The sequence below is a fragment of the Diuraphis noxia genome, unplaced genomic scaffold, assembly GCF_037042655.1.
Source record: "Diuraphis noxia isolate RWA-SAM2 unplaced genomic scaffold, SU_Dnox_SAM2 contig0003, whole genome shotgun sequence".
In the NCBI taxonomy this organism is placed as follows: domain Eukaryota; kingdom Metazoa; phylum Arthropoda; class Insecta; order Hemiptera; family Aphididae; genus Diuraphis; species Diuraphis noxia.
This window is the reverse complement of record NW_028301713.1, coordinates 41,629,389-41,645,348: the sequence shown is the minus strand read 5'-3', so window position 1 is coordinate 41,645,348 and position 15,960 is coordinate 41,629,389. Positions and strand designations below refer to the sequence as shown.

Here is a 15,960-nt window from a genome sequence, read left to right as displayed (position 1 = left end):
CATATACAAAGTACATGCATTGAATAATTACTCTAAAACTTTTTAAATAAAATTTGAAATATACCTAGTATAACTGTTATAAAACATTTTTTCAACTTACCAATTGAAACCAGTTTGATTTAATAATAAAGATAATACCAATTTAAATTTTGATACTACCTATTCTAGTTTTTGTTAATAATCATGAAATAAAATAATTTGGGGTGTCTGAGTGTCATCAACCACTTTTTGTCCATAAATCATCAGCTGGGAACCACTGATCTTAATATAAATATTAAATTCTATAATGTTGAAGTCAAAAATAAAATAATGAGCATTATAATTACTGTTGTTTTTTAATATGTTCTATTAAATGAACAAAATATATAAATACCTATAATTTATTAAGAAGAGCATATTAGTGACAGAAATTTATACTTAATGTCTTCATTCATCAATTCAGATAGTATGTAATATAAAATAAATATATTTTGGGCTGTTTGAAAAAACTTCACTATAGAACTCCTGATATAGCTATAAGTACACATAAAATCAAAATATAACCAAAAACAGGTCAAAATAAATATCATATCCATCATTACGTATAACCATATGAATCAAAATAATATTCAATTTGAATCTACTAAAACTAAACATTTGCAACATTTAAGAAACTTTAAGTATTAAAGTTGAACACTGAACATATATATATATGTATTTATGGCCATATTGGTTATATTATAGGTATTCAAACCGTTTCATCTCATGGCTACTTCACAATATTTTGTTTGCTCTCTAATCATAGGCGTGTGCAGACTTTGACTGCAGGGGGGCCCCTTAAAAAGGTCCGAACTAAAGATTCTTTTTTTTTTTATTAATTAAAGGCTACAAATACAAAGGTTTATTAGCCTACAATGGTTTACATGTTTAATTTATAAAGATTCTTGTGTGATGATAATTGACTAATTAATAAAATAATAACTTAATCACATTTATATTTTATTTATACTATTTGATTAAAACTGGCTTCACTATTTTTTATGTAAAATCTAAAAATTTCACTGTCTAGTATAATATACATATCTATGCATTTATTAAAGAAAAAGCCAGAGGACGCAGAGGGGGCCACGGCCCAACCTGCCCCTCTTTGCGCACGCCTATGTCTCTAATCATGAAGGACACATAAGGATATTTTTAAAGTTTTTTCTATTTATAATAATATAAATTATAAATTCATCAATCATATATAAGACAGCAAGCTTAATGATAATCATGCATAGAAAACCAAAATTAAACGTTTTTGAAACAGATTTGTAGCAATCTAGCATAATTTAAATAATATATCAATTGCCAACATTTCTTGTTCTCTGTTGAGCTTAAGCTCCTCTGAAAAATACTGAAGATCTCTGAGTTATATCAAAATACATTAAAGGAATTTCTATTATTTAAATTTGGAGTAGATATTTAACAACAAATATATTGGTTGTTTAAATAAAGTTTCATGTATTAATGTTATTTAAAATATCTATGAACTTATAATTATATTTAAAAAAAAAAAAAAACCTTTATTCAATTGTTAATTATTACAACACTTAATTAAACAAAGAAGGATATTTGGAAGACGAGCTAATTTATCTCAAAAATTGTATCACAATTTTGAACATAAATAATATTAAAAATTTTGAAATGTATTTTCAGAATTTAGGGTCAATATTTTATATAAATTGAAAGAATATAAAAAAATACTCTGATATATTAACTAAAAAAAAAAATATTTTTAACTAAAATAGAATGAGAATCATATTATTATCTATACACTTGTGTATATACTTATAAATACGAAAATACGATAGACTAACAATACAAACTATGATTTAATTACAAAACTATAGGTAGATAAACAACATTAGTAGATAGGTATAGCCAAACAATTTAAAAATGTAAACAAAAAATAAATCATTATTACCATATGGCATATACTATATTATATATATTATATAATAATAAATGAAAATTGATAAAATTAGCATCATTCAAATTAAATACATAAAGCACAATAATAGGTTTCTCAGTATTTATAATCTGAATCAATAACATTAAATTCAAAATTAGAATTTCAACTGAATAGAATGATTTATATATTACATTTAACAAAAAAATATTTTAATCATTTTTTACAGTAAAAAAAAAAACTATTAATTATATCCTATTATAAATGTGTTGGAAATTCAAAATTAGAAGTTATTTCAAATGGAAAACATTACTATAGTGTATCATGAAAAATGCAATTCTAATTTTAGTTGATAAGTTATCCTCTGCATTTGCGGATAAATAACTTATTATCTGTAACATAATATACTATGCAAATCTTCTTTGACACTTAATACATTGGAAGCAGATAAGAATAGTGATAAAAAAAAATGTATTGTTAGGATGTTCAGTAAAAATAATAAGTGATATTTAATGTTACAAAATAATCAATGTTACTGTAAAAGTTGATATTATATGTTAAAAAAATGCTTCAAATTAAATTTCAATTTTTAATTACTGTTAAGATAAGAATATGTCACTTGTAGTGTTTTAATAGAATACCTACTATATACTAACACACTATACCTTGTACAACATTATAAATTGTGTAAGCAAAAAGATAATTTATGAATTAAACAGCCCAAGCTATCACAAAATAACGCAAAATAAAAGTTTTTTTTACATTTGATTTAAATTAACATGAAAAAAATTAAAGTACCAACAAGATTTTAAGATTACCAATAAAAGAACACTTCTTTCCAATTCAAATCTATATTATCACAGTAGTGAGTACCCTGAAAATATATTTTCATTTTTATTTAAACTGTTCCGAGAAATTTATTTTAATTGGACAATGCAAGTTTTTGGTTTCCTGATACACAAATTGATTTTACTAGAAATTAGACATTAATCATCCTAGTAAGTATATAACATTTACATAGAATAATGAGCAATTATTAAAAATGTAAATTTTTCCATCAAGGATAAAACTTATGATAAGAAATGATCATGTCAAGCAGATGATACTTTTTCTCATCGACAATATTGAAATAATGGAAATAAGACCAAAAAAGCCTTAAATAATTATAACTCTATGAATAATTAAAAAATAAAATTAATAATTATATTCATGATATAAGATATACAGCGAGGACATTGCTACTTATAAATTACGAATGTATTAATTACTAAAAATATATATAGTAAATAAAGCTACAATTGTTCATTATTTTAAAATTCCTGACTTATAATTTTTAGTACATAAACATATATATATATATATTTATATATAATATGTGATCTATGGTAGTTAAAATTTCTTTAAGCATGTTTGTGTAAATGTGTTGTATTTTGTATGTATACTTAATTTTATATCACAGACATATGTGACTAGTTCACAACTTTTCTGTGTAATCCCACCAGTCTTTTTCGTAACCTTCGTGAACATGCTCTAGCAACACTTTTCGCCGACTTTCACAATAACTGAAAAAAAAAATTAGATTAAGTAATTCATTAATGATGTAAGTAGATATGTTGGTTAAAAAAACTATGGTTAAAGCTTATAAAGAATAAACATTATGTATATAATTGAAAATTCACAAATTTTATTAGGTAAATATGTATACATTTAATTTCTATATTACATAGTACATACAGAATAAGATTATGATGTAATATTGATGATAAAATAAAAAAAATTATAGTAAAAAATTAAAATCAATTACAGTTAAACTTGATTAAGACGCTCTTTAAGGGACCAGATCTCAAAAACGTCTCAAGTAAGAAACCTCCAATTGTTGAATAATATTTTAAACAGCAAGCTTGTTGAAACCACTCCAATAAAACATTTTCCAACACTTCACACATCCCTGTTTTACTTTTTGCTGTTAGCTCCCACCTAACAAGCTGCACATTTTTCTATGTCATATCAATTTTTCAACAAAGTTCTTGAAGAGGAAAGATGTATCCTCAATTCATAACCAATATTATTATTTTTTTATCTTTCATTGAATTTCTTCAAAATGTTGAGTTTGTCCAAAATCGATAGCGCTTCACGTTTTATACCACTAGCCATGGAAAAATGACAATTGTAAACTTGTGAGCGAACTGCACTTACTAAATCTAATAATACCATGAAATACAGAAAAACTGTTAAAATGGGTATAGCAATAAAATAAAACAATAAGAGCATGTAAACGAGTAAAATTTCAATTCTTATTTTCACAAGACTTTATCATAATCTGCTGAACTAAAGAGTGTTTTGTCTGATTAGATACAGGAAATTCAAGTGTTTTAATAGATGGATTTTATATTGACTAGTATAGGGAATGTCTCCAGACTGATGGAAAATAGCGTCTTCTACAGAAGCGTCTTGAGCAAGTTTTACTGTATTGAAATTAATTAAATACCACATCTTGTTTTGTTTAATTTTTACAAGTTAAAATATTTATTTTTAATCTTAATTGTTTTACTTATTACTGGATAAAACTTATGTATTAATAATTACCCTTTAAATAATGTTTGAATTTTATATTTTTAGAATTGGGACACAGAATATTAAAATCAAACCAGGATGCTTTTTCCTTGTAATGAATTGTTCAATTGATTTAAAATGTGACTAGAGAAAAGGAAGTACAGTGGATTTTTATTGCTTTTGATACTAAGAATTGGCCAGTACAAGGTTTGAACTAATAACAATGATTGTTAATACTAACACATTGACGCTTTATCTCAGTCACACCATGCCCTAATATAATAGGTAACAAAAATTAAGTTATAAAACTTTAAATTAAAATTTTTTAATAATTTACTTTATATGATTACAGGGTTGGTTCTGATAAATGTATATTTGGTATATTGCACGTGTGTCAGAGAGAGAAAACAAATGGTGTGCTGACATGATATTAGTTTATTATTTAATAGTTTCTATAAACAATTTTATTTAATTATAATTAAGTTAATATTCAGATTTTATTTTATTTCGGTTTGTTTTTGCAAGAATTCTTTCATTAATAAAAACCTACATTACAACAATCATACATCATTCAATATTAGTTTAAAATATCTCATACATTTCTTTAGGATGTTCTAATAATAATCAAAGTAAAAATTTGTAAATCATCTAAATATTAAAAATCACAAATATTTATTACCGATATTTATCTTGAACTTTCTGCTTAATGTCGGCTAAATTTTCTGAAGTGATATCTCTTTCTAAATATTCTGACAGAGTTTCTGTAGCACTTTCCAAGTCTCGTTGGTTATCCTAATGTTACAAAAATATTAAAATTTAGCAAAAAACAATCAGATTAATAAATGTATGCAATTGATTAGATTCACCTCAAAAAGAACTGATTGATTATTCTTTTTCAAATAGTATGCAAACACATAAGTGTACATGAGTGTTTGTCTACATTGACATAATATATCAACAGCTTTTTTTAAAAATTGTACCTAAAATAGAATTTATAACTATTATTTTAATTTATATAATTTGATGAATAACTATATTACTTAGAAGAAAATAAAAATTAAAAAACAGTTTTATATATTTAAAATAAAATAACACCTCAATCCATGACATATTATGTTGTTGCATTTCTTCCATTTTTTCTTTAACGCTAGCATAAAGCTTGTGTTCAAACTTAAGTGATTGCATATGATTCATGTAACGGTTACAGTAGAAAAGATACCTCTGTAATGCGGCCCTGGATCTTTCTTGAGCATCTCTGGCTGCTTTAGCTTCTTCTTCATCATACCGATTACAATTATACCTACATAACAATAAAATTACTATGATTATAGCAGAACTCAAAAATAAGGTCTTGAACTGAACCTTCTAATAGTATATTGAACAGAATACGTCTGAATGATATATTCAACATCGAACCAAATCAATATCAAACATTATGTTTAGTACTGAGCTGTTGAATTAAATAATAATTTAAACCTTTAAGAATCAAAATATAGTATCAAATATTTTTGTTCAAAGTTTGGATGTGCTCTAATTTTTTTTTTTTTTTGAACTTTTTGTTTGGTTTGATTTGGTTCTTAAAAAAACAAAGATTAACTTTCAAACTCCAAACAGATCGGCCCATTTCTTAATACTACTAATAGACAAGTTATAAAAAAATATTATAGTTATATTTTACCATGATGATCCATGTGGTTCCCATGGGCCAAGGCATACCCAACAAAAGTCAGTTTTACAATTTTGATTTTTACAAACCATATGGTTGCAACCACCATCTTTTTCTATAGTAACATTACATTTAGGACATTCCTGAAAATATGATAAAAATATTTTTTAGTTAATTTGAAAAAAAATAATATGAATACTTAAATAATTATTTACTTATCTATTTTATAAGTTTAAAATTGAAGTTTAATTCAAGATTAATCAATTTTAATATTTTGACATTGGCTGTCTTATTGTTGTAATAGTATAAATAAATTAGTAACAATGGTTAATAAGTTATAAAAAACTTTAAAACTAAATAATGAACAGTAACATCTCAATAACAATTAAATTAATTTAAAAAATATGGGTCATCATAGTTTACTTGAAATCTTAAATTGGTTAATATAATTAATTGTTTACAAAATTACTTTAGTATTAGCTGCAATCCAATTTGAAGTTTCTGAATCATCATCACATTTTTTGATCCACTTCCTTAATAAATTACATTTAACAGGATCATGCCAATTTTCTCCACATACAAAACAAAATACATGTAAACATCGACAGATCACTGGTTTTGAATCAATATACTGGGCTTTAATAACATTATTGCAGTCGGGTGATGGACACCAACGTAATAGTCTATTACACTATTATAAAACAAGAAAATAAAAATGTATACTGATAAAGATTAAATGTACAAAAAGATGATATAAGTTACTTCAACAAAACTATTAGTAATTAGATGTTGATATTTCATTCGAACTTTTGGATCTCTGACTAATCGCATAACAGTCGCATCATCTACTAATATATCACAACCACTTGCTGCGCATGCAATTGTTTGACCAACACCTTCTTCAATAATTTTTGTCGTTAAATATTCAGTCCAACACTGTGTACAGAATCGATGATTACATTCTAATCCAGTCATCATCTATAAGTACAGGAAAAAAAGATTTTATTGCAGCAGTAAATATTAGCATAAATAACTTTTGTATTTTTACACATAACAGACAATTGTTGACCATTAATTAATAATAGTTAATAAGTAAATTATAAATGAATAGTATTTGATGTTATTTAGTAAATTTACTATACTACGGTCACAGAGAGAGTGCTACTCTGACGCGCATCTGCCACTCTAATTAGCCGCCCCACCGCCAAAAATTCTTCCACTAACTACTCAGCCAATGTATTGGAATTCATGAGATCGGACAAGTTTTGGTCACTGCTGAGTAAGCGCTCTCTCAGTGGCCGTAGTATAATTAATAGTATTATTAAATTATTTACTTAGCTATGGAATAATTTAAAAAATGATTACATTTACACTGGATAACATATTACTGAATATAGTAATATGATCAAATTTATTAATCATATTTATTATGTATCAAAATATAAAAAAAATAAAATTCAAAAATTCCAAGTAAGTCAATGGATAAAAAAAATCAATATTATCATGAATGAAACAACAATTTAATCCCACATTATAAAAATTAATCAAAGTTTTATTATATACAGAGTGATTTATATGGTGCAATTAAATTAAAATGGTATTTTTTTTTTTTAACAAACAAAAAATCAATCCAAAACACATTTTTTTCATACTTATGTTATGTGCATTTAAAAATACTGTAGATCAAATATTAAAATAAAGCTAATAACATACAAAACAGAAATTTAACTCATTTCACTGTTTCTTATATTTTTCAACATTTTAAACCAGTGCTTCTCAACGGGGGCGATAAAATATTTTTCTTCTGAGGAGGGCCATTTTAAGAAGGTTGAGTAGCACTGTTTTAAACTATATATTATTAACTTAAAAGTGTCATGGATAGTGCCATATTTTTTTGCTAAAATTGGAACAAAATAATAGCCAATCATACAAGTATCTAATTATCAATTGAAATACATAAATGTAAATGCACATATAACTTTGGGGTGCTTAGGCACTGACAAAAATATATTTAACAGTCACACCTTCAAATCAAAATATTAGACACAATTCTTTAAATGAAATTTAATTACAAACATTAGTACTTAAGAATACATCTTTTAAAATTAATTTTATGTATTATTTTTGTGTCTAATATACTTTTAGAAGAAGAAAAATCGCTCTGATTATAAACTTCTAAAGAGGTTTCTGGTAAAAGTTGAATCTAGTTTATTATTCTGTGGATCAAAAGTAGAAATTTTTTAGTACATTTAAAAAAAAATTTAAAAATAAGAACATAAGTAAAAATTGTATAACATTAATTATTAAAATAACTGATTGGTAATCTTTGACTTATATTTTTAAATTGTATCTATATGTAGGTTATATTTTAATAGTAGATATTTAATAAAAATAGAACATAATTTTTTTGTAATATTTTATATCACATTATTGTAAACTTTTCTTTTTCAATTGTATGGTGATTAGTTGTAAGATTTGACAAATAGTCTGATTTGATTGATGCTTGAATAATTATGTTAAATAATGCTATAAATAAAAAGATAAATATTTTAACTTACATTGTTTGGAAGCCTTACAAAGCAAATAGCACAATCTTCCATTCCAGGAGTACCTCTACTGCGTGTAGATGTTGGCTGTAAAATATATAAAAAGCAATAATTAATAGTAATTAGTCAAACTATTATTATCAACTAAATTAAATATAATCAAATTTTACAATACATTAATAATCAAAATATTTCGTTATAATTACTTAAATCCATTGTTAAATTTATTAAAACTATTGATTTATGGTGTATATAACATTACAATAACATTATTCAAACAAGTACAACTCTGTTATCACCCTCGCCATTGCGCCGTATAAAATGTATTGACCCGCCACCAAGCACAAGCAACTGTCTATCGGATTAATCTAAAAATTTGAAATTTATGATCTAAACCTATTTCACTATGTTTATGATATTATCATTATCGCGTTTGTATATTAGGTAATATTAAGTGCATACCTGTCTCTGACAATAGTTGAAAATTGATAATTAAATGATCTTTAGGAAAATGTCTTATTCCTTTGTGTTTATTTATATGAAATTATGAAATATCAATTATTAAATATGCTACAATACTAATATTATTCACTTTTGTATGAAAATGTAAATAAAACATAGAAAATAGAATGATCATCTGCCATTATAAGCTAATAAACATCTGTAACAATAAAATTATATAATAGATACTTATCGGTTATCATACTCCAGCAGCCAATAATCTAAGTTAAAACCTCGAATCCGTTACCATAGGCTAAACTGTTAAATATTTATTTTAGAAAATGCAGATCAATCACAAATTTAATTTTGTAGATCTCATTAGAGGAGCACATACTTTAAATATTAAATGTTTATTACAATCAGTTAAAAACTAAAAATCAGGTTATAGATCACTCAGGAACTTATTGGACTAAATTCAATTCCTACATACGTAAATTTCTGTGTTGTCAATTAAAACAAAAGTATTAACTGCAAATTTAATAAAATAATAATATTGTTAAATTATTATCTCTTTTATAAATACATTTATACCTATTTATAATTGTTTACATTACAAATGCATTGCCTACATTAATGATTCATCCATTAAAATAGTTTATACCATATAAATTATAAATTCTATTAACTACCAATATTCCCTCCCCCTTTCATGTAGTATTAAAAGCAATAACAAATATTAACCTAATGTTAAAATTAAATAGATCATAAAATAAAAACAGAATTAAGTACTCTACTGGCACCCAATTGGCCGACAAAGTACGACAATTGAAAAGTACCAAATAATACTATAAGTATACAATAGTCAATAATACAGAATGTGACCACAAAAAAATTTAATACCAAAAATGTTGTTTAAGTAATCTAAAATTACTTAAACAACTAACTAATAACTAACTTTTAAAATTTTAAAACATCATTAAAAAAAATAAATGAATTACCCTCTGTATAATTGGTTGAGTCCTTTTAAACGGATTTATTACTCTAGCTTCAGAGAATAATTTATCCTGGTCACCATCATAAAACCGTTCCATTAACTTTTCTTTGTCCCATTTAAAATGATTCAACAAAATGCGAGTTGTTGTAGCAGGCATCTGAAATTACCAAAAGATGTACCATACAGATTGAATCTACAAAACATTTTTAACATAAACCAAACAATAAGTAGGTAACATTGTTACCTAATTAATACATATCTTATATTCTACCCTGTGTATATGTGGATACAATAACAGAGTTCTCTAAAATAAGGTCAAGTATTGCATTTAAGAAATTAAAATAAACTGTCATTATGCTTACTTGAAGCACAGTATTCACGTCTTTGATACAATCAATCATATGTTGAACAATATTGTCTGTGGACAAAACTTCAAAGGGAAAATCATCAATGTCTTGGTTTTTTTCACGTTCGTGTCGCACATCAACCTCCATTGCAAAATCCACATCATCTCCACTAGATTCATTGCCAGAGTCTATATCGTTTAATGCATCTTCATCAGAATCCATCGCAAAAGTTATTTCCAATAGGATTCAACAGCAAGACAATTTTTATAAAAATGTAGGTATTTTGTACTTAAGAAATTTTAATTTTTATCAAAATCGCGCTCGCCAGGCGACGTATGATCTCGTCGATTTGTTATTGTTATTCGTTTGTTGTTTTCTAGGCGTGATGATGAATGGTGGTGGACGGTGTTAGTCCAGTGAGCATATTTTGAAAAATAATTATTATTATTTATGTATCAGAAATATATATCTGTTTAAAACAAAATTTTTTTAATTTTATTTTGCCTAGCAAGTAGCAATCAGTTGTTTTCTGACCCCGGTGACGTCACCCACTTTGTGATCTTGTTCCCTCTATAACCTCTTTGGATTTTATTAGTATTCAAAATGGTAAACACTGACAGTTGCATTGCAAAAGCGTTGCCTAAAATCATTTCGAATTTCGATTCCCATCACAGACCACGGTAATAGACAATAGTGTAATACAAAAAAAAATTGAACCCTTTAGATTTGAGACACAGAACATATGAAGTTTTATATATTCCGTGGTTTAGATCTCTTAAAAGTCCTAACCTAACCTGACCGTAGGATTGAATTATTGAGTTTAAAATAAAGAAATATTTTTTTTTTATAGATTAATAAAAATATTTTTGTTAACTTTTAATAATTTTATTATTGTAAAGAGTTTTCTGCAGTGAAATTTAACGTACCTACCAGAAATTTTTAATATTTATAATAATATAGTCACTATAATATTATAATGTATAGCGTATACTGTGTATTTTGTTATCGCGTGCGGCGTGCGTACTAAAAAGTACAATAATCAGTGGCGGTGCCAGGGTGGGCCCGGCTTACCTTAAAAAGTCTCGGCCCCCCTGTGGCCCACCCAAAAAATTAAATTTAATCATACTAGAATACTAAAAAATATCTCATGAATAAATCAAAATATGAAAATATAAAGTCATAATAGATGGCGTGAACAACATTTTGAATGGGTTGAAAACTATGCACTATGCTTTCAAGCATCACAAATAACGTGTATTTTCCAGCGGCTGAATACGAAAATAATAAGTTATACTTACTAGTTATTATTAAATATTAATCAATGTTTTTAATAATTTTGTTGAAAATTCAATGAACAACGGGATTAGATTATTAACCAACTATGATAAAGAAAATACAAGGGAAACCATTCTATTTTTATATACTTTTGATGAATATACTTTTACATAGCTTATACATACATTAGCTTCAGAATATATATTTTGTTAGGAAATAAATACTATTAATACATGTTTACAAATCATTGTTTTAGTAAGTTAACACGATGAAGTGTAAAAAAAATTGAAAAATTGGAAGTTGACCCTCCCCCTCCCTCATCTGCGCAATTGCCTGTCATCAGTTCATCACTATTGTTTATATATAATATAGGTATATATATATATAAATATCAAGTCAACAATTTGGCCCTCCCAAAAAAATTTGTGCCCCTGAATTTTAATACTAGGTGGGCCAGGTATTAAAATTCTGGCGCCGCCACTGAAAATAATTAATAGGTACTATAGTTTAAAAAAAACTCAAACCGCAGTACCTATTTGTGAATCACAGTATCTCCGTAACTCCAGCATCCCAAGCTTAACATTTTTACACCAAAATTTCACAACATTGTGTAACCATTTTGTAGGCAAATTTAAACCAAAATTTGAGATTCCTGATTTGGCTTTAATGTACCTAATAATTTAAAGGATATTAATGATTAATATCGTAATATTATATACGCACGGACATGTGTAATTATAACAGTTTACATAATACTATAATAATTTATGGTATTATATAAACTTTTTTTTTTCCATTTTTAACCGACGATGCCGCTGGAACTGCTTTCGCATTACTTCCGCGGCGCCGCCATCGTTTATTGACTATAATGCATACTTATGGGTTAGACGCGACAGCTCCCCGACTTACCTCCCATCCATGAATTTTCAAAATTGGACATTTTGTATTAAGTATTTCCCGGACCTCTTCCTGACTTCTCGGACTGACCGGAGTTCGCCGCTCTGCAGGATGTCTCTTTATCTGTCGGGGCAGTCACAACCGTGCAGCGCTCACGTTCCCTTGTGCCCTTTCCAAGGTCTCATCTTCGTCGTTCATCGCTTTCTTTTGTCGACGGAATCGTCTCGATCATGCGGATGAACTCCTGGCGATTGATTTCAAACTGTTTGATAATTCTCCTTCGGGCTTGAGCATCTTCTGGCATGACATGTGGCTGGGGCCGCACAGAATTTCTACCACGTCACCCTCGTTCAGAGACCGCCTCATAAGCTCGGTCATTCGAGCGCGGTCGTTGAGCCAACTCGGGCACACAAAAACCGTATGCTCTTAGGTAGCTCCGGAAGCATCCATGCCCCAAAAGCACCTGCGTCAGTCGGAATTCCAGGGTTAGCGGTGGCTTTGATATCCAGCGTCCGACGTCAGGGAGGAGCCGGTGCGTCCATCTGCTTTTATCAGACCGGTCCTACCGAGCTTGCCAAGCAGCGATGCTGATTATTCTCTCCTGTTTTTTAACGGTGCTCGGGGAGACGTCAATCTGGTCGTCCAGGTGAACCCGAACTCTAGCCCTTTCTGTTGCTAGCAGGTCTGCAGGTAGCATTGAGGCCAATACTGACGAGGCGTCGGTCCAGACTGTACTGTAAGCACGCGTTGTGCGGAGTGCGACGGTCCTCTGCGCTTTTGCCAGTTCTGCGCGATTCTTAGCCGTTTTTGTGCCGCGGACGGCCCAAGTCGGCGAGGCGTACAGCATTTTGCTGTTTGCCACAATGCCAAGAAGCACTCTTTTGGTATGCGACGGTCTTCCGAGGTTGGGCATTAGTCTGCCAATGGCTTTTGCTGAATCGGTAACCTTGCGGGAAGCCTGCTGAATATGTTTGGTGAACGAGAGTCGCGTGTCGATCTCGACCCTGAGGTATCGCATTGGCCGTTTGATAGGAATTACGTGTCCTTCGACCAGGAGTTCCGGGTTATCGTATATGTTTTTCCTTGTCAGAACTACGGCCTCGGTTTTTGCGGGGGCTAGCTTCAGTCCATTTTGTTCCATCCAAGCTTCGTCTGTGCGGGTGATGCCTATGACGCACACATCAACGGCAAATGCCACGAGTTGGACACCCGACGGGGTTTCCATGTCCAGTAGATCATTGTAAAAGACATTCCATAAGACTGGTCCTCGGACCGAGCCCTGGGGAACGCCGCACGTCGTACTTCGACGGCGGAGTGATTCGCCGACCAATATGGATCGTTCCTGTAGGTACGATCTTATCATTTTCACGAGGTACGAGGGTACATTCTTGACCCGGAGAGCGTTATCCACCTTCTTCCAGGGCGCCGTGTTGAAAGCGTTCTTCATGTCGAGTGACACGGCCACGCATATGTCCCGGTGCAGTGCCGCACCTAAATCAGCGCCGTGTGCGCCGTTCAGAAGTCGGTCAATAGCGTCTGAAGTCGAGCTGCCTTGGCGAAACCCGTATTGATTAGGTGATCTATGACCGGTACTATCGAGGTGCGCGTCGAGTTTGGCCAGGATTAGCCGCTCTAAGAGCTTCCCTGAGGTATCAAGCATACACAGCGGCCTATAGCTGGATGGTTCGGTTGTCGGCTTACCGGGGCCTTTGTGCAGTAGCACCAGTCTGGATTCTTTCCATCGGGAAAGAAAGGTGGTATTTGCCAAGCAGTTGTTGTAGACACTCAGTAAGGTGTTGGACTTCCGGAGAAATACCTTGACTAAGACCTCGTTGGGGGTGCCATCGGGAAATATTATATAACCTATAACATGTAAAACATATTAGGTTATAGTTTTAATACTATATAATTTATTAATTTTTTATAGTTTTTTCATTTGTGTATTTATTTCATTATATCATCATCATGTTCATGTATCATTTAGATATACACTATTAATTATATGTTTATATTATAGTTTTAAATTTATAAAATCAAACTTTGCTTTGGTTTTTTTTAAATGTAAGAATTTTCGTTTTAAGAAGGTAAATATGGGCAATCATCATGAAATACATTTTTATTGTAACACAGCAGTGGCGGCTATCATCAAAAAAATATCTGTTGACGTGTTGTCCCACCTATGTAAAAATTTGTTAGAAAATACAAATTACCAAGATACAAATTAGTGGGCCGCAAATTTTTGTTGATTTTTGATATTATCAAAATATAGTAAGTACGGTTTCGAAAATTGTATTTACAAAAAATAATTTCAAAACTTAGTAAACAAGTACCTAATAGTCTTAATGACTTAATGAAAATCAATCGCACTAACTTGATTTAAGTTTTGTGGTTCCGAATAATTAGGAAGTTCGCTATAAAATTAAAACGTGTAATTATTCCCATATCAAGCCATTATAGCCATTATATCATACTTGAAAAATGAAATCGTCTTATTCAATGGTTTAATACCCTTTTTATATATTTATAGGTGTTATATATATTATATATATATACACTATTGGATTGGAGATCGGAGTGTTCAAAATTCTATCATATACGGGTGAAAAAATGTTATACTATATTTAAAATGTTACTCGTGCATCTTAATAAATGACCCCGACATCACCATTTTCACGTGCAACCTGCCTACCCACATGGCGGACGAAAAGGATTCGATCAACGACGTGATGGGTATTCGTATTCTCACATAATAATAAGTAACTCCTCCAGCCTCCACAGTAATTCTTCGTGGCGTTGGCCTATTCACCACCATCATTGTGGACTGTGGTGCATAATATTATATTATCATTATTCTGGCGCAGTGGTGGCGTAAACTATACGCGAAGACTACAAACGCCGTTTCATGGCGCGTCTTCGTGTCGTAGGTAAAATACATTCGATAAAATAAACGTCCATCCGTTCTGATTTGTAATAGTATTGACCTCCCGGGGTTGGGCCCTATCACTTTTTAACTTAGCCTATCTTCTGTCCAAAGGTCTAATATATTACTGTACCAAATTTCGTCACAAGGTCACAATCGGTCCAGATGTTTAGGAATGCATAAAGGACATACAGTCAGACATAAATCCATTTATATATATACATAATATTCCGATATTGTAATTAGTATTTTTTTTATCATAGTCAAATAGGTAGTTGATAACAATAATTGTAGTAATTATTTTATTATAATCTACACGCTTTACCAACCAAAATAATTTTTTTGTAATTTTTTATAGCAATGTTTTCATAGGTTTTATAGGATTTACATA

The 15,960-nt window shown here is 29.4% G+C and overlaps 1 protein-coding gene and 1 pseudogene across 1 annotated transcript; both read right to left on the bottom strand.

Moving 5' to 3' along the window:
- The window catches only part of LOC149057377 (uncharacterized), a 133,237-nt pseudogene extending 119,268 nt beyond the window's left edge, over positions 1 to 13,969 (bottom strand).
- ari-1 (E3 ubiquitin-protein ligase ariadne-1) lies at positions 3,112 to 10,997 on the bottom strand. The gene is made up of 10 exons (XM_015520997.2): positions 10,493 to 10,997; positions 10,135 to 10,287; positions 8,708 to 8,782; positions 6,912 to 7,127; positions 6,619 to 6,840; positions 6,162 to 6,292; positions 5,579 to 5,783; positions 5,350 to 5,463; positions 5,163 to 5,275; positions 3,112 to 3,492 (listed from the first exon to the last, which is right to left on the bottom strand). Exons 1-10 carry the CDS (start codon positions 10,697 to 10,699, stop codon positions 3,405 to 3,407), a joined length of 1,524 nt encoding a protein of 507 aa, XP_015376483.1. The 5' UTR covers positions 10,700 to 10,997; the 3' UTR covers positions 3,112 to 3,404.
- Positions 13,970 to 15,960: the final 1,991 nt, after the last annotated feature.